This window comes from Medicago sativa, chromosome 5 (genome assembly GCF_051527215.1).
Source record: "Medicago sativa cultivar Bolivia chromosome 5, Bolivia_mono, whole genome shotgun sequence".
NCBI classification, from domain to species: Eukaryota; Viridiplantae; Streptophyta; class Magnoliopsida; order Fabales; family Fabaceae; genus Medicago; species Medicago sativa.
This window is the reverse complement of record NC_140753.1, coordinates 80,569,423-80,587,915: the sequence shown is the minus strand read 5'-3', so window position 1 is coordinate 80,587,915 and position 18,493 is coordinate 80,569,423. Positions and strand designations below refer to the sequence as shown.

The following is an 18,493-nucleotide window of genomic DNA, read 5'->3' as shown; positions in this document are numbered from 1 at the left end:
GCAATTATACTGGTTCCTTCCACAATCCGGAAGTAGTCCAGTCCCCCTTGCACTTCCAAGGAGATTTCACTATGAGTAATATCTGATTACAAATGCTCAAGCACACAAGCAAGAGACTTCCAATGCTCAAGCACACAAGCAAGAGACTTCCTTTGCTCAAGAACACAATCAAGAGACTTCCTGCTCAAGCACAACTGCAAGAGACTTCCTAACTAAACAAAATTACACAGAAAATTGTTTAAGGTTGAACACTTGATATACAATCAGAGGTGCTCACAATACAAATCAGATACAGACTCAATGGACTTAAGAATTTCTAAGATATGACTTTGAGACACAGAAATTCTAAGTGAATGCAGAACAATTTTAGCAGAGGTTTGGTACTTGTGAAAATCTTGTGAGTCTTTCGTTCAGCGTTCTTGCATTACCAAATCTCTAGGTCTTCACTCCTTTATATAGAGGTGTGAAAGAGACGTTGTGAAATTGCCAGCACACCAAAGAGTCGTTAGTTGAAGCTTGATCTTTCACCAATGATCTTTTACCTGATTTGGTTGTTGTCCTATGAAGAACCAATTTGAAATCCATTCCTTATCCAAAGGAACATATATGCAGGCGAGACCGTATTCTGGAGCTGTTTTCTTGTCTTGAAGCGTGGACACAAATCAGAGCAGTGGAGAACGTGGCTGTACAATTCGTACAATAGTACAATGTCAACGCTTTCGTCCAAATTGCAACCACATGCCTTCAAACACCTTTGAAATGACCGTTGCAATGTTCCACTAATTTTCTGCTATGTTTTCGAATCCAATAGACAGCTTTTGCAATGTAGATTCTTCAATCTTTGAATGTTCTTGCAAATCCAGTTGATCTTCAGCTTCTGGTGAAATAGCTTCTGATGAGGCAGCTTCTGATGATGCAGCTTCTGATGAAGTGACTTCTGCAGCTTCTGATGGTGCAGCTTCTGATGATGTGGCTTCTGGACCTCTTGTCTTCAGAAGCATTATTCTTCAGGAGCAGCTTTACTTCAGGAGCGGTATTTCTTCAGGAGCAGCTTGACTTCAGGAGCGCTTTGCCTTCAGAATCATCTAAGCTTCATTTTCTTTTGCTCTTTATTTGCTCATTCAGAACCAACCAATGATGTAACTTTTTAATTATGGTCCTGTACACTTGAACAAATATTAGCTAGTCCAATTTACAATTTTTAATACCTTGTTATCATCAAAACTCTTTAAGGTTCATTGTTAAACACATTTTGTTCCAACAATCCAGAGAGGTGGCACGGCCGTGCCAACCTTAGCACGGGCCGTGCCAGGCTTCTGACTTGGGGGAGACTTATTTTTGTCTCCGAATCTTCGTATTTTAGCTCCAAATCAGCTCCAGACTCCTTTCTTTTGCTCCAAGACTTCTTCCATCATATATTCGTTCCTGAAATATAAAATATGCAATTGTAGTAAAAAGATTCAAAAAGGAAATAATATTGCAATATAATAAATTCAAATCTAAATAAAACTAAACTAAATAATGCAAAAATAGACTAAATATTAACTCATCAAACTCCCCCACACTTGAATCTTTGCTTGTCCTCAAGCAAAAAGCAATAGACATAGTAGCAACAAGAAAGATTAAACATGGCAACACAATTGAAAAACTCATGCCTCTCCTAAGGTTTTGTTTCAAGTACACTAATCATGACTTCAAGTACTTCTTGTGAACTTATTCAACCCAACAACAAGTCTCAAGTGAGTGTGTGTGTGTGCAGTCCAACCCTATTCTTGCTCCTGTATAAGATAGATATTATGAGGAACAGATTATATCCCTAATGCTAAAGTAACCGAGAAAAGTCTTTTCTTCATTTCATATAAGAGTGATGGGAATTTAGTTAAAATTAAATTTAGATTAACAATTTAAGCACAAAGGGGCTGCAGATGCTTAGGGGCTATCTATCCTCATAGGAAGTCTTTTTGGATGTAACTGTCCTTTCCCCCTAGATTCAAAATCACCCTAAGCAGTGCTGCAAAATTTCTTTATTTCATCTCCGCGTAGGAAGTCTTTTTGGATGTAATTGTCCTTTACCCCTAGCATTGATCAATTTATTTTACTTTAAGTTCAAATTAGGGAGTCACCACCACAATTAGGAAGTTAGGGATTGTCTTTTCCCCCACATGTTGGTGTCATTCTCCTGCCCCATTTAACTTTAACAATTAAGAGAATATAACAATAAAGCACAATTGATTATTTTCCCACACAAACTTATATTACTTTTACTCTAAAGACTTTTAAGGGTCTAAGTTAACACTAAAGATAGAACGTGCTCCTTAAAATACCTACTCATACACTTGCTCAAAGATTGCAACTTGGTGCTTTTCTCATTGGAGAATTTTTCACAATAAAACATGATGTGGGTATAGCAAGAACACTAAAAACACAAGAAATTACTTTCATGTACAAGAAACAACCTTTTTAAGAGAAGACAACAAAAAATTTTATGCCATGATTTTACATTAAAAACAAGCTACTTAATCATGCCTTTCACTATAAAAACAAAACAAAAGAATAAAGTTCAAGGGAGTTTGGAACACTACGACTCTAGACACTTTATTAGGCTCCCCCCACACTTAGGAAAAGCATTGTCCTCAAGAAGAAGAAGAAGAAGAAGAAGAAGAAGAGGAAGAGGAAGAGGAAGAGGAAGAGGAAGAGGAAGAGGAAGAGGAAGAGGAAAGCTCACAATTTTATCGGTGCTTATTCTTTGAACTTTGGTTTGCATCCATGCCCGCCGTTCATCATTATATCTTCCACCGACTTCTTGTTCATGGTGCAAGTTTGTACCTACCTCTTCTTCATTACCATCATCATCACCATCATTATGTACCTGGGGTTAGTACCAACATAAAGCAAATTTTCCACCACCTCCAGAATAGTTAAGTCTGGATTAGATAGAATAATCAAACAATAAGCTCTAATAATGCTCCATTCCTATTGGTAATTATGAGTAGGTTCATGGGTTCTAAGGAAGGACAAAGTGGCGAGAGTATATAAGTTTAGATAATAGTTCCCTCTATCCTCTAGATCCCTTAATTCACACTCACCCCAAACTTCCTAGGGATAAAAGTGATGATTCCACCTACCATTATATCACCCTTATCATCCGGTTTCTTTTTAACAATTAAAACAAGATAATCAAGCAAATAATAGCAAATGTTAATAGGATGGTTATAAACCATAGCCCACAACAACAACTCATCAATCCTCATCATTCCTACCTCTTTCCTACTTTATATAGTGCAAGCCATAACCCTTTGAAGGTACCTAAGCACAGGGTTGTGTTATTCAACAGCCTAATCATATGTCCATCCATTCCTAGTCTATCCATAACATTAATCATCAGGGTACCTGCAAGCATAGATAGTTCTAGAGATTAGAGAATTGTACCTATTTCTTTGCTTGGAATCCTTGATTTGGATCCCATGATTATGAGTTGTTGATTGCTTCTTGGTTGCACCACTTCTGAAGTCTTCAGTATACTTACCTTTCTTCTTTGATTCCAATTGACCTTAGTTGACTTGGTGTGGATTTTGGGTGAATGTTAGGGTTAGGCAAGGTTTTGGTTGGGAGGGGTTGGTTTAGTGATGGGGTTGTGGTTTAAGTGAAGTTTAAGAGTTGAATGATGGAGATTCGTGAAGAAGTTTTGGTTTTTTGGGTTATGATTTAATGGTGTATGAATTTGGTTTAGAGAGTTATGGAGAAGGGATGAAAGAAGTTATTTTGAATAAGGAAAAAAAGAAAAAATATATTATTATTTTTTTCAAAATTTTTTTGTTTTGGCTGAAAAGTTGGCACGGCCGTGCCACCACCGGCACAGGTCGTGCCAAGCTTCTGGAGTGGAAAGAATTTTTTTTTTTGGTTGGTTTCTGGTCAATGGCTTCAACTTTCTTTCACTTTTTTGTATCATATTTGGACAAATACCTACAAAATAAATTAAAATAACATAAAACAAACAAAAATAAAAGCAATAAAAGTCATGGGTTGCCTCCCACGAAGCGCTCGTTTAGAGTCATTAGCTTGACGGTTAGAAAATGGTTTATCTATCCTATACCCAATCTTTCGGAAAGGGATAATGGCATCAAACTAACATTCTCTCCCAAATCACACATGGCTTTTTCTATAGTTTCAGATCCTATGACACAAGGTAGGGAAAAGCTTCCTAGATTCTTAAGTTGAGGTGGCAATTTTTTTGGAAGTATTTCAATAAAATTCATAAACTGCTCATCTAACTTGGACTCATCAAACCCTTGTGTTAATGGAATTTCAGGCACATGAGATGGTGAAACAAATGACTTTTCATTCTCTCCTATGACTTTCTCACTTTGAGGCTCATCACACCCTATCTCTCCTTCATTGTTCTTAACTATCACAATGGGGTCCTCTAATTGTTTACCATCCCTAAGGGTAATAACACTTATATGGTTTTTGGGGTTGGTTTCGGTTTGGTCTAGGAGGACTTCGGAGGTTTGAGAGGGAGTAGCCACTTGAGATGTCTGAGTCTCTAGCATCTCACTGTGAGTAACTATGGAGTCTACTTTCGATGTAAGTTTGGCAAAAGAGTCACTCATAAATTCAGTTTGGTTTTGAAACTCTTGGAGCTGCTTGGATTGATTTATAAGAAAATTTTCTAAAAAAAGTTCCAACCTGGATTTTTGAGGGACGTTTTGGTTGTTTGCATAACTGTGTGGTGTTGTTTGTTGTCCAAAAAGATTTTGAGGGGTTTGAAAGAAAATTTGATTGTTTCTAAACCCTTGATTATATTGAGCATAGTTTACTTGCTCAGGACTTCTAACAACACTACCTAGTTGGCAACCAATGCCAATATGGCCAAATTCACCACAAATTTCACAAGAAGGGGATGCAGTAGAAGAAGAAGAAGAGATGACACTAACATTTATTTTTTCAAATTTTTGGGTTAATGCATCAATCTTAACGGCAAGGTGATCATAGTTAGAGACTTCATACATACCTGCCTCCTTTTTGGAGGGTGAAGAATTAGTGATGACTCTCTCGTCGGTCCACTTGTAATGATTTTGAGCCATGTCTTCAATCAAGGCGTATGCTTCTGTGTAATTCTTGTTCATTAAAGCTCCACCTGCAGCTGCATCAACATAAATTTTTGTGGTATACAAAAGACCATTATAAAAAATGTGAATAATAAGCCAATTCTCTAAACCATGATGGGGACAAAGTCTAAGCATTTCTTTGAAACGCCCCCACGCATCGTAAAGAGGTTCTCCATCTTTTTGAGTGAATTGTGTGATTTGATTCCTTAATTGGACAGTTTTAAAATAGGGAAAGAATCGGGCAAGAAAAGCTTGCTTCATTTGTTGCCATGAAGTGATAGAACCAATTTCCAATGAATGAAACCAAAGCACTAACTCTACCCCCTAAGGAGAAAGGAAAGAGGTGCAGCCTTACGACCTCTTGGTTTGCATTCAAGGTTCCACTGAGTCTTAAAAAGGTTGAAATATGAAAATTCGGATCCTCAGTGGGTGATCCGAAAAATTGATTTTGCTGCATTAAGTGAACAAGTGCAGGTTCTATTTCAAAATTGTCCTCAACCGTTGGGTACACAATAGCATCGTATGACTTATTTGAAGATGGGATTGCATACTCTTTGAGAGAGCGTTCCCTAGCCATATCGTTATTATCTTCCCAAGAAGTTAAAGGCAAAAGAAGAAATAGAAAAAGAAAGAAATAAAAGAGAAAAAGAGATTTTTCTTTTATTTATGGAGAGAGAGAGATATATATGTTTTTTTTTTTAAAATAAAAGTAAAATAATAATAAAAAAGGAAATAATATTTTATATATATATATATATATATATATATGTTTTTTTATTTTTAGAAAGAAATATAAAAAGAAACACAATAAAATAAAATAAGATAAAATAACGAAAAAGATTTTTTTTTTTCAGTCTAATCGTTAAACAAAAGTTAACCAAATTGCAATAACTCCCCGGCAGCGGCGCCAAAAACTTGATAGGCCAAACCGCAAGTGCACGGTCTATCGAAGTAATAGTAGTAAGAGAGAGTATCGTTCCGCTAGGGAGTTATGAATTCAATTAACTTTAATAACGTTTAGATGAGAGTTTTGAGAATAAAGTTTGGATTTTTATTTATAAGAAAATAACAATAATAAAATAAAAGAGTCTTGGGATTATTGGTTCATCCTAACAACGAATCCTTCACAATCAAGCCTTAAACTTATAATTCTACGTTATTCTTAATTTCTAAAGACAGGTTTCTCTTTAGCATATCAAAGCTTCTCTCGAAGTGAGTGAGTGTATTCCTCCAACAACCACACCTATTCTCATGGGTGATTGCCTTTGGAACCCTTGAAGATCGAAACTTTATATGTCTCAAGGTTTGCTAGACTATTCTCATGTTTCGCAAACCTTGTCTGAATTCACTTGTTCGAATATCAAAGCTCCGCGTTCGCTTTATGAATTGATATTTGAGATGATGAATTAACCATTATCAAACCCTCCGCGTTCGCTTCCACAGTTTGATAATAGTTAATTCATGTTAAAGCGGTGAATTTAGATTAGGAATTAAGGTAACGTATAATTAGGGTTTAAGGCTTGGATTGATTCGGATTATGTCATTAGACTTATCCAACAATCCCAAGACAAAGAAGTCTACTCACTAACGTTCATTGTAGACATAGAGAAGAAGGAGAAGAAGAATAATATAAAATAACAATTAAAGTAAAAGTGAACTTTTATTATAAGAACAAAAGATCAATGTTTATGATGGAGAGCTACTCTATTTATAGCTTTACAATTGACTTAAAATCTAAGCAACTATAAGGGCTATTCGGTAAAACTACAACAGGGTAACTTGGGCCTAAAGCAAAAGCAGCAAAAGTCATCCAGAGAGGTGGCACGGCCGTGCCAACCTTAGCACGGGCCGTGCCAGGCTTCTGACTTGGGGGAGACTTATTTTTGTCTTCGAATCTTCGTATTTTAGCTCCAAATCAGCTCCAGACTCCTTTCTTTTGCTCCAAGACTTCTTCCATCATATATTCGTTCCTGAAATATAAAATATGCAATTGTAGTAAAAAGATTCAAAAAGGAAATAATATTGCAATATAATAAATTCAAATCTAAATAAAACTAAACTAAATAATGCATAAAAATAGACTAAATATTAACTCATCAATGCATCCTCCGTACCACAGTTGCCCAAGTTTCATACGAAAGTCTGGAATTCCATGTTTTTTGTTTCAGTTAACGAGATTATGATCCAAACTTGTTCTTGCACAATCAAACTTATTGTGTTGGTGGTTAACTTTGTTGATGCTTGTTTGTAGGTTGTTCTTGCACAATCAAACTTATTGTGTTGGTGGTTAACTTTGTTGATGCTTGTTTGTAGGATACCTTGTTCACAATCAAATTTATTTAAAAAAAAATAAAAAATGTGACGTGTGTGAAGCCATGTGTCATCTAAGGGTTTTTGAGCATTTGTTGACACATGTCTTCACGCATGTGTCACGTTTTCTATCAGCTATTTAGGATCGCGTTTCAGCTATGGCATGGAGACCGTCGATTAAAGTTGCAACAACCACATTTCACTGCGATTCTCTACAAAATTAAGGATCACAATGGGACAGTTACCACGACTGCTATTAAAAACCTTACATTTGACTAAATATTATAGAAGATTTGAGTCAATAATATCCAAGAGTTACAATTGTTCATACCTACATCCATCTTCATATTCTTAGATAAAAATCATGGAATTACCTAGTGTGCACAAGTATATGGCTCTGCTTTTTCAACTATTCTCTTCAAAGCATCAGCTCCCATGTATTTGAGAACCTAGGCCCATTAACCACAATTGAATGATTATATGTATCACGAACTTGACACTTCAAAACAAAAAATGCAAGCATGATAAATCATTAATTGAGCCATGAAAAGTTCATTTTCTTAGAAGCTCCAAAAGGAATCAAATATAGAGAAGATAGAAAATCCTGAGTTATACCTCATTTGCATCTTTGAAGAAGCTGAGTTCATCTTTCTTTGGCCAGCGTACTTGCCAACACCTGACATTAAAAAATAAAGAAAGAAAATAAGCCGAGTTCATCTTTCTTAGGTCCATTATGAGCGCCGGATTCAGGATGTGTCTTCATTTATTTAGTTGGATATGGAAATATTTGCTCTATATGGCCAGATATTTCAAGAGAATGCAATGCAAACATGCAATTCAAACACAATGCGTTAAGCAGTTGAGGGAAATAGATTCTCAACAGTAACTGCACTACAAATTTACTGATCTCAACCATCCAATTTAAATCAATGGTTGAGATAATTTAAAATCGCTTTAGTGAATGTGTAATCAAAGTCGCCCGATCGTAAATCGATTGCAGAGATTGATTGTTACGAGTAACTGCGTGGTATTGTTACTGCAGGGAATCCAGGTCTGTAGTTGAGGTGCAATTAATCGTTGGGTATTGATCACCAAGCTGCAAGTTCGTGCGCAAGCTACCCATGCAACATACTATGTGCACGTCAAATTCTAAAGTTCAATGTTTATATTGAGTGCTTCCTTACTATGAACATGAAAAATAAATGACAGGATGAATGACCTTTCTCGCCCAAGGCGCCGTGCTAGCTCTTCAGCTAAAGCTTGACCTGGTGGATCATTATCGGTAGCCAGGATAATGCGAACCACCTAAAAGAATGGGAGAAAGGAAACCAAATTACTAAGTTGTCCCTTCTGATCTAGAAATATATAATTGAAAGAGAAGGCATCAAATACATTATACATGTACCTTATCCAAGTAAGCTTTGCTGTTCCACAGGTATTGATATGCAGTATCCTGACTTCATAAAGACAAGCATGCACACATTAATAGATTGAAGAGATAAAACAATTGGTTGAAACATGTATTTTAGATGGGATGAAGAAAGACAAATAGATTATGATGATGAAGTAGTATTACTGATGTTTGCATCATTAAGGCATCACACTAAATATTTACTAGGCCTTAAAAGTGCAATCTATGAAGCATTGACACAGATACAGACACCAGACATGACACTTACACGGACACGTTGAGACTGGTATATAATTTTAAAAGTGAATTGATTGAACGTAATCACGTGTCGGTGTCGGACACCGGACACACATTCCCTTAGAAGTGTCTGTGCTACTGAGAGAAAAATGAAACAAACTCGAATAATAACACAAACCTTTTCTATTGGTGGCAGATCTTTTGAAGATACCTTTCCTGGTGCACCATCAGGAACACTAACACAATTTTGATATCCAGCCTCTTCAAGTGAAAGCTTATCAATTTCCCCCTCAACCTATTATCATTATCAAACTATAAAAACATCTTCAATTCCCTTTTTGAAGTTATCTTCATTTGTAGATTTCCAACAAAAGAAGATATGGATGGGAAAATAGGTTTAGGGAATTTACAATGATGATTTCAGTTGCATGACTAATGTCGTCAAGTCCATAAAGGACCTTGTCTATAACTTTTCCCTGTACACCAAAAAAATTTAGCATTTGAATTAAAATCAGGGTATTAAGTATCAATTTTATTTCATACGATCTCTCCAAAAAAAAAAAAAAAATCATATGAAAATGTATATGCTTGGAGTAAACCCTCTAATTGGTCCTCCAAATATCAGGCTGTAACCACATTAATCCTCCAAAAAAATTCTTTTCCGTCTCTAACGTATAGTCATCATTTTGTAATACATATTTTGATGAATACTTACTCACTGTAATCATTATTATTATTTTTTTCAATTAATCATTTTTTTTTTGTGATCTTGAATCAATTATGTTAATTAGGTAAATTTGTACATTAAATCATTAATGCCACACAATAAAGGAACCACCTGCCTAACTGGTTATGAAATTATACACTATTACTATTTGAATGACAATCATATTATACGAGATAACTCAAGTCTAAAGAACAAATTTTAACATGCAAGCATGGTTTGAACTGGAAACGTTACCTGCCAAAATCTTTTCTCCATTGTTCTGTACTTGCAACCAACAATCAACCCATTTTGTTTATAGGTAAAAGCAATAACATTCTGCATAAATTTAGCAATACAGATTGAAGTTAAGAACTAACTAGTTAGGTTTCCAAGAACTAAACCACGCACATAAAATATTTACAAAAAATATCAAGTTAAAAACGCAATCGTCGTGATGAATAGCATTGCATACACTTACAGGATATGATTAGGAATGACAACATTATAAAAAAGTAAGGATAAATCCTAACGTATAAAAATGGTCAAATCTCGTCTTAGGTAGTTTAAACATATATAGAAAAGATTTATAAAAAACACTAGTAAGGAGGGTAGATAGAATATAAAATATTCCAATAGTAAGAGATAGAGGAAGACCAAGGAGAACTATTAGTCAAAATAGATTTTTTTTGATAAAAAATGATTTTTCTAAAAAAAATAGATTTTGGGAAAAGCTAATCCTAATGATTTTGGAAAAATATAAGTTAAAAATGCAATTGTCACTTAAAAATGGCAAAAGAAAAATTGTCCCTAAAATCCATATTGTGTCTTAGAACATTTTAAAAGTATATGAGGTGAACACTTAAGCTTTGTTTGCAAGGGGAAGGGAGGCTTTGGAAAAAAGGAATCAGCAAGTGAAAGAAATAAAGGAAAATGGGAGGGGAGGACTTTGGGGGTTAATTTTTCTTCATAATAGAAATCTCTCCTCATTTGGGGGAACTTAAAAATTGTATTGGAAGAGATTTTACATGAATTCTTCAAATTTAATCTATGTTATAATATTTTTCAAATAAAAAATATAGTAATCATAATCATTATTTATCATTCTCCAAAAAAAATGTAAAACAAGATATCGGAGGTCTTACAACACCATTGAAAATACCTTTTCGTCCGAGAGTTGCCTTACAGAATTTCTGCTTAAGGTTTTCTCTGATATCAATCTTTCCTTAAAGTAAGCAACAAGCTAAAATAGGGAAAAGGAAAACCATAAGCAAATAATCTGACTAGCACCTGAAAGTGGCAATGTATTAACTCAACATGGACAGCCAAAAACAGAAGCGGTTCTGATAAGGCCATACATTTATATTCATTTAAGATGGTAGCCTTAACTTCCTTGGTACCCACTTGAACATACCATACTTATCAACCATTGACCACACTACTACTGCAATGTATTTTTACAATTAAGATATTAGTTTTACAAGAAAAAAAAAATAGTATAATGGATTTGACCCTTGAACATAAGGAGGGGTAGATAATCCTGAACCTTATTTCAAAATTTCAAGTGAAACCTCTATTATTTTGATAATTTTCATTAACAATTTGAGGAATAATGTCAAAACTCAAAAGCATAGCACATGACAGTCAAACCCTATGTTTACTTCAGATAAAATGCAACTAATAAAGGATTACCACTCAATACTCATAACTCACAAGAGTGCTTGCTTACCTTGTGCTCCGAGAATAATCAATAGTAATCATAATCAATATAAAAGACCTAAATAAGACTTTTGGAATAATGACAATTTATGACAAAAAGAAGGAGCTACCTCATTCTGAAAAATTGGCAGTTACTCTACCTTCTGAAACTGAATAAAATAATTTGAATACCTTAGGACCAAGTGGTTCCAACCCTAAGCTCTCCTCATCAGGTTTATTGTCCAGTTCCTTGTCATCTGCAGAAACCTATAACCACGTAATCAAGTAAAATGTAATTCATCCTTAATGAAGTTCTATGTTTGAGAACAGGCGCAAATTCATAGACATTTTATGTTTACCTGACCAGCCCAACCACATGTAGGTCTAAAACACCTCCAGATTGCAAATTCACTACAACACACAAACGCAAGAGGACACATATAAATAGAGTAAATGGTCATTACTCATTTTGGTTCTTAAATGGGTGAGGCTTGTAGTCCTTGAATGTATCAAATCAAACTTTCAAAAACATCCCTGGATAAGTAATTTTATAGACCATGCTGACAATTGGAAAACACGCTCAAGCACCAAACTAACTAACAGAAGACACAATATTTGAGGATCAAAATGACAAGCAAAAGATACACTTGGGGATATTTTTGGTACATACAATACAATGACTACAATGATGACAACGTCTGACATATTCAAGGATCGAAATGGTTGTTTGCTCCATAGTCCATACCAATATCACCAAAACCTCAAAACAAACAAGTTGAAGATACTTACCCATCAGTGATAATGTGAAAAGACAAACTCCTCTCCATTAACTGTCCACCTTTACACTGGCATATCAAAAACAAAACCAAATACATTGAAAAGACTGGCCCTGTTACCTGCAGCTTAAGTCATAGCTAGGTGGAAGAAAAGTGGATACCTTTGGACAAAAGAGGTTGTGGTAGTTCCCAGGCAAACAAGAGTTGTCTAAGCTGATACCAAGAGGTTCCACTTTGTGCTTCAATATTTTAACTTTATTATTATTATTATTATTATTATTGTCAAAAACATGCTCCAAACCATCTTCACAAAACAATTTAAACAATTATGTTAGAGAAAACTACATGACCCATTTTGGTTGAGTAGAGAGAGTACCCAGATCAGAAATTCAACAGTGGAGTACGTACGTACGTACGTACCTTTGGTGGAAAGTGGTAATGAATGGCACCAAAACCTTTGGGTTTGGGGCGAGAAAAGTGATTTGGTGAGAGGACGACATAGCCACCAGCTCTGACAAATTGACATGTTTTTCAATTTCATTCAAGTTCACATGTTTGGTAGACATCCATAGTCATATCATAGATATAAACTTAAGCGATAAAGATATAAAATTATAAATAAAAGAGACTAATGTAACGAGAGTAATCTACAACTCTTTTTTTTTTCTTTTTCTTTCTATTGTTTTTCACCAATAAAATATAAGAAAAATAAGTTTGTCATTAAAATTATCACTAAATGGTTGTACAAAACTCACATAATAAAAGTTAGTGGGTAGTGATTTGATATGATTAAAAAAATAAAATGTAAAATAAAGTATTGGGTGAGTGCTTGAAAATTTGACGAGTTTAAGCTACATTCTGAAATGTTTGATTTCAACTATTAATTTATGTGTAAAAATTAATTTTAAAATCAAAAGTTACAAATCATATCTTCAAATAAAATCAACTTTAAAGATAAAATCAATTATACGCTAAAACAACTAAACATATCAAAATCAATTATACATCTTTAAAATTAATTTTGGCCCATCTAAAAGTATATTATCCAATATATTGGTTAAAGCACACAATACCTTTTTTTGTCTTTTTAAAAAAAAAATTAAATATAGATAACTATTTTTATAACAAAAATATTAAGTCAAGACATCTCCATTTCCATTTTGATAATAAAGAGACATTAAATAGCTAAAGATGGCACCTTTACGGTGAAATCCTTGTATCTCAAATTGAAAGGGAGAGGGTTGGGGGAGGTAGGTCGTCCGGAGGGGGAGCGGAGGGTGTTCCATCAAATTTGGAAGTCCGGGGCACCGTCAAAGGCGAAGGCTTTTGTTTGGAAGACTCTTCTTGATCGAATCCTGACTCGTATTAATTTGGAAAAAAGGAATTGTTTACCTCCCGGTGTTGGTAGCAATTGTGTCCGGTGTGTGGCAGTAGCAGAGTCTTCCTCCCATCTTTTTCTTCACTGTGACTTGGCGTGGAATATTTGGTTGAGTTTGATGTCTTGGTTAGATTTGTCTTTTAATATGCCTCCACAAACTTATTTATTCATTGGGAGTGTTGGAGTGGAGGACCTCTAAATAAAAAAATCGGGAAGGGTTTACGAATGATTTGGGAGGCCGTAATTTGGGTTATTTGGAAGGCAAGAAATGGGTGTATATTTAATAATGTTGATTCTAGGTGGGATGAGTTAGTGGAGGAGGTAAAGGTGATGTCTTGGAGGTGGTTGTTGGGTAGATTGAATACGCCGGCATGTATGTACTACGAGTGGAGTTGGTGCCCACGGGAGTGTCTCTTGAGGTAATGGTGCTGGTGTCCCCTCCGGTTCATCGTGCTTGGCTGTGTGGGCTGTTAGAGCACTTTTTGGTGCTGCTGTCATGACAGAACAGCAGCTGCAGGCGTTGGCTTCTGTCTGTTGCGCAGCCTGCTACTTGTTGCTTTGGTCTCGGCAGTTGCTGCCACCTTTGGGAGATTGTTCTGGGGCTGTTATGGGGTTGGTAGAGGCATAGCTATGGGATTGAATTTTGGTGATCATAATTAGATTTCAAAGCCATAGCTTGCGCCATGCTTTGGTTATTTTTATTTGGGGCCTGTCCGCCGTTTTTGTTTTGATTGCGGTGGATTAGTGTGAGTGGGGTGGATGTTACGTCTATAGGCGGCATCTTTGTTTTTCTTTATTCTCCGCCTCTTTGCGTCTTGTGAGAGTTTCGGATATAATAAATTTTGCCGTTTAAAAAAAATAATTATCATTTTTCTGTATGGAGTCTTATCATGTTGAGTAGTGGTACTAGTTTTGCAACATTTCCTAGACTACAGGTATAAATAGGCATGCTAGACTAAAAGGCACTTTTTTAAACGGCAAATATTATTCTTCGTCGAGAGGGTGAAAGAAACACCAACAACTCACGGAAAGGAACAGAAAAATACAGAAAGAGTCTAACCAAGGCTACATGCCTAAACACCTAAAAATTACGAGGACGAGATATACACCAAGCTGCCAAAAAAAACAAAGACCAAACCGATCAAAGTACCAAGACAAACCAAGGTACTACCACAAAAAGAATACCCCCTGCCTCACTACTTGCTACCCGCATGGCTAGGAGGGAAAAGACCATCAAAAACCAGCTGCTGTACAGCAGCAAAAATCCATGACAGCAACCTAACACCAACACCAGCACCTGCCAACTCCCCAAAACGCAGCAACCTGTCAAACCTGCTAATCCAGACCCGCACCAACCCTACTGCTGAAGGCAAACAGCAGCGACCATAACACCCAGCCGCACAAACAGAACTACCGCAGCAAACAGTCCCTCGGATTCCACGACCATTTGTAGAATAAGCACGGACGGATGTGAATTCTAGTCAAAAACCACCTCCACGATAGAACATTCACTTCCTCTGCCAAATCCGCCACATAGCCAACACCGTTATTGAAAATCCTATCGTTACCCGCCTTCCACAAAACCCAAACTGTTGTGTGCCAAATCAAAAACAGGCCCCTCTTTCCAAAATATTACACTAACATCAACATCAAGTCAGAATAAAGCAGGAGAAATATAGACAGATGCGTCCTTCAAAGGTAGAAAGGATTTTGGGCAGAATTTGCATACTACCTTAGTGATGCTACTGGCATTGAATCCCCAAACTGAATCAATATCATCATTTGTGTCCAAGGTTCCCTAATTAGGTTCATAAAAAACTGTTCAGAAAACACAAATTTGTCACCATCATGATCACTGCATATGCAAGATTATATACATATTATTTATTTTACAAGATCTATATAATACAGCAAAAAACAAGTGAAGCATATTCTGGACACCAAACCAATTTTCAACAGATAAATATCCTTTCAAACACAGTTGGGAATAAACCTTCTTATCATGCATAACAACTAAATCTTATCCCACTAAGTGGGCTCAACTCTAAATCATGTGCATGTTTGTAAAAGTCATATCAATCTGACACTTTTTCTAATCCGTCTCCAATTCATGATATACTTTGTGGCTATTTAAATTTATCAACATTTGGTAAGTAGCATAACATTTGGTAAGTTTATGACAATTAGCATTGTCGGGACGAGGTGAAAAGCAGGTTGAGACAGCAACGACAAAAACCATGAGGCTGCCTTGTGAAGGTCTAATGCTAAATTAATCATTCAAGAGTTGCAAAGGACCATTTAAAGTTTAAACATTAGTGAAAGTATGGACAAAAGCAAGCATTGCAAAGAAAAGTGCAACTAAGATACAAGTAACTTAATGAGATTGTGAATATCATCAAAATGTATGCTTTTGAGGATCTCAACAGAACACCCCCCGCCCCCTCTCTCGATCCTTCAATTATTGGTATTATTCAGTCCTCATTGTGTTCTATTTCCTGTTCTAGCATATACAACAACAACAACCAAGCCTTATCCCACTAAGTGGGGTCGGCATTTCCTGTTCTAGCATATCCACAACTGATTTTCCTTTACTTCTATTTTTTCACAGACATTTTCTCTCAACATCCTTGGAAAAGGCGTATGATAGAATTCCGAGAGAGATTTTGTGGAAAGCCCTGGAGAAGAAAGGGGTTAGGGTTAGGATTGTCTATATTAGGGCTATCAAGGATATGTATGAGGGAGCTTCTACTAGCATGAGGACACAGGATGGGGCTACTGAAGATTTTCCCATAACAATAGGATTGCACCAAGGGTCAACCCTAAGTCCTTATCTTTTTACTTTAGTTTTGGATGTACTGACGGAACACATCCAAGAGTTAGCACCCCGATGTATGCTTTTTACAGATAATGTAGTCTTGCTTGGTGAGTCGAGGGAGGAATTGAATGGGAGGCTAGAGACCTGGAGGCAAGCCTTAGAAGCGTATGGCTTCCGCTTGAGTAGAAGCAAGAAGGAGTATATGGAATGTAACTTCAGCGGAAGGAGAAGTAGGTCTACCTTGGAGGTGAAAGTTGGAGATCATATCATACCCCAAGTTACACAGTTTAAATATCTTGAGTCCATAGTACAAAATGACGGCGAAATAGAAGCAGATGTAAGCCATCGTATTCAAGCTGGATGGTTGAAATGGAGAAGAGCCTCAAGGGTTTTGTGCGATAAGAGAGTACCACTTAAGTTGAAAGGAAAGTTCTATCGGACAGCAGTCAGACCAGCGATGTTGTATGGTACTAAGTGTTGGGCGGTTAAGAGTCAACACGAGAATCAAGTAAGTGTTGCAGAGATGAGGATGTTGCGCTGGATGAGTGGTAAGGCTAGACATGATAGGATTAGGAATGACACCATTAGGGAGAGAGTGGGGGTAGCACCTATAGTAGAAAAGTTGGTAGAAAATAGGCTTAGATGGTTTGGGCATGTAGAGAGAAGACCCGTAGATGCCGTGGTAAGAAGAGTAGATCAAATGGAGGAGAGTCAAGTTAAAAGAGGTAGAGGAAGACCTAGGAAAACTATTAGAGAAACCATTAGAAAAGATTTAGAGGTCAATGAGTTGGATCCAAATTTGGTTTATGATAGAACACTATGGCGTCATTTGATCCATGTAGCCGACCCCACTTAGTGGGATAAGGCTTTGGTTGTTGTTGCTGCTGCTGTATCCTTGAATCAGATGGTATGTATGATGCATAATATTGTTTCCTTTCCTGCTTTTGCAGATGTGGAAACGTCCTTTATTTGAGATTTTATTAGAAAATCTAACAATTTTAGTGCACAAGATTGAGTACAAAATCTGCATAGATGTCTCAAAAACTTCCAATGGGTAAAGCTATGATAAAATAGAATTCTATTCCGTGAACAGTAGAATGATTCTGTAGAGGATGCTAACATGCTTGCTTCAGGTCAGACTTGCGGATGTTAGCATCCTAATATTTGACGTTTTGACAGATGGAGTTTCTGTCATGTTGGAAAAACTGGTTTTTTGCCCAACCAAAAGTGGAGGATAGAAGCCTCAATACAAATGTGAGAATTGTTAAGTGCATGGGCACATGTGTGCTGATGATAGTTTACTATTCAGCTATGACTTATTGGTGAAAAAATGGTCCAAAATTGTTGAGGTGATAACTTAATTGTGACACTCTTGATGCACAATATTAGTGACTCTCTATGGATCACACTTTATTAGTGTCATGCATAAATTAGGCAAAAAGAATAACTTGCTGGGTGGAAGCAAAAGTGTAATACAAATAATGACCATTTTATATAATGATAATTATTACGATCACTACATCCTACAAGAAGGCACAGAGAATATAGATCAGTAAAATCCAAATTAGCAACTTACCATGCTTTGGAAAACTAGTGTGCAACTCTTAGAAGCCATACCTTTGAGTTTCTAGCACGTCATCTTGATTACAGGGTGGGCTATCTTCACCGGAAGTCTTCCGAATGACAGAATCAAAGAAGTCACTAGGTGGACTTCCGGCAGTACTGCTTGCAAATGGACTATTAGGAACACTTTTTGCAGACCCATCATCACTTTTACTAGGCCTCAAACATCAAATCTGAATTGACTCCATTCCTTGTACCTGATTCTGACCATGAACTAGTTTTTTTTTTTTTTTTGACAAAACCATGAACTAGTTGATTATGACCCTGAATAACTACATTCCTGATCTTGTTTTTCTTCTTAATTTGAATTTTGCTTCTCTTTCTGAGTATTTTATATGCAGCGCTAAAAAGTTTCCCAAAAAAAAACATACGGCACCAAAAAATAAAAATGATTTTCAGACCGGCTATGTTTTTTTTTTTGAGACCGGCTATGT

General features: G+C 36.2%; 1 protein-coding gene, 1 long non-coding RNA gene and 1 other non-coding gene across 17 annotated transcripts; 1 reads left to right on the top strand and 2 right to left on the bottom strand.

Annotated features, from left to right (window-relative positions):
- The first annotated feature begins 5,214 nt into the window (after positions 1-5,214).
- Positions 5,215-5,321, top strand: LOC146925596 (small nucleolar RNA R71). The gene has a single exon (XR_015012989.1). It is a non-coding gene; the product is annotated as a small nucleolar RNA R71 (small nucleolar RNA).
- A 1,428-nt stretch (positions 5,322-6,749) lies between these two features.
- Positions 6,750-12,803, bottom strand: LOC146925595 (primase homolog protein-like). 15 transcript variants are annotated; one of them, XR_015010627.1, is made up of 15 exons: positions 12,664-12,803; positions 12,405-12,547; positions 12,257-12,312; positions 11,827-11,878; positions 11,660-11,734; positions 10,932-11,012; positions 10,028-10,108; positions 9,477-9,542; positions 9,245-9,361; positions 8,824-8,871; positions 8,638-8,723; positions 8,034-8,094; positions 7,750-7,917; positions 7,223-7,630; positions 6,750-7,078 (listed from the first exon to the last, which is right to left on the bottom strand). XR_015010627.1 is itself a non-coding variant. In XM_085710474.1 (14 exons), exons 1-13 carry the CDS (start codon positions 12,782-12,784, stop codon positions 7,837-7,839), a joined length of 1,068 nt encoding a protein of 355 aa, XP_085566600.1. In that variant the 5' UTR covers positions 12,785-12,803; the 3' UTR covers positions 6,750-7,078; positions 7,793-7,836. The 15 variants fall into 15 exon arrangements, 4 of the variants coding, with proteins under 4 accessions (XP_085566600.1, XP_085566601.1, XP_085566604.1 ...); XR_015010622.1 differs by having other exon boundaries at positions 7,793-7,917; XR_015010628.1 differs by having other exon boundaries at positions 7,223-7,426; positions 7,793-7,917.
- A 1,768-nt stretch (positions 12,804-14,571) lies between these two features.
- On the bottom strand, positions 14,572-18,193 carry LOC146925594 (uncharacterized). Its single transcript, XR_015010619.1, has 3 exons — positions 18,054-18,193; positions 15,354-15,419; positions 14,572-15,258 (listed from the first exon to the last, which is right to left on the bottom strand). It is a non-coding gene; the product is annotated as an uncharacterized LOC146925594 (long non-coding RNA).
- Between the last annotated feature and the right edge of the window lie 300 nt (positions 18,194-18,493).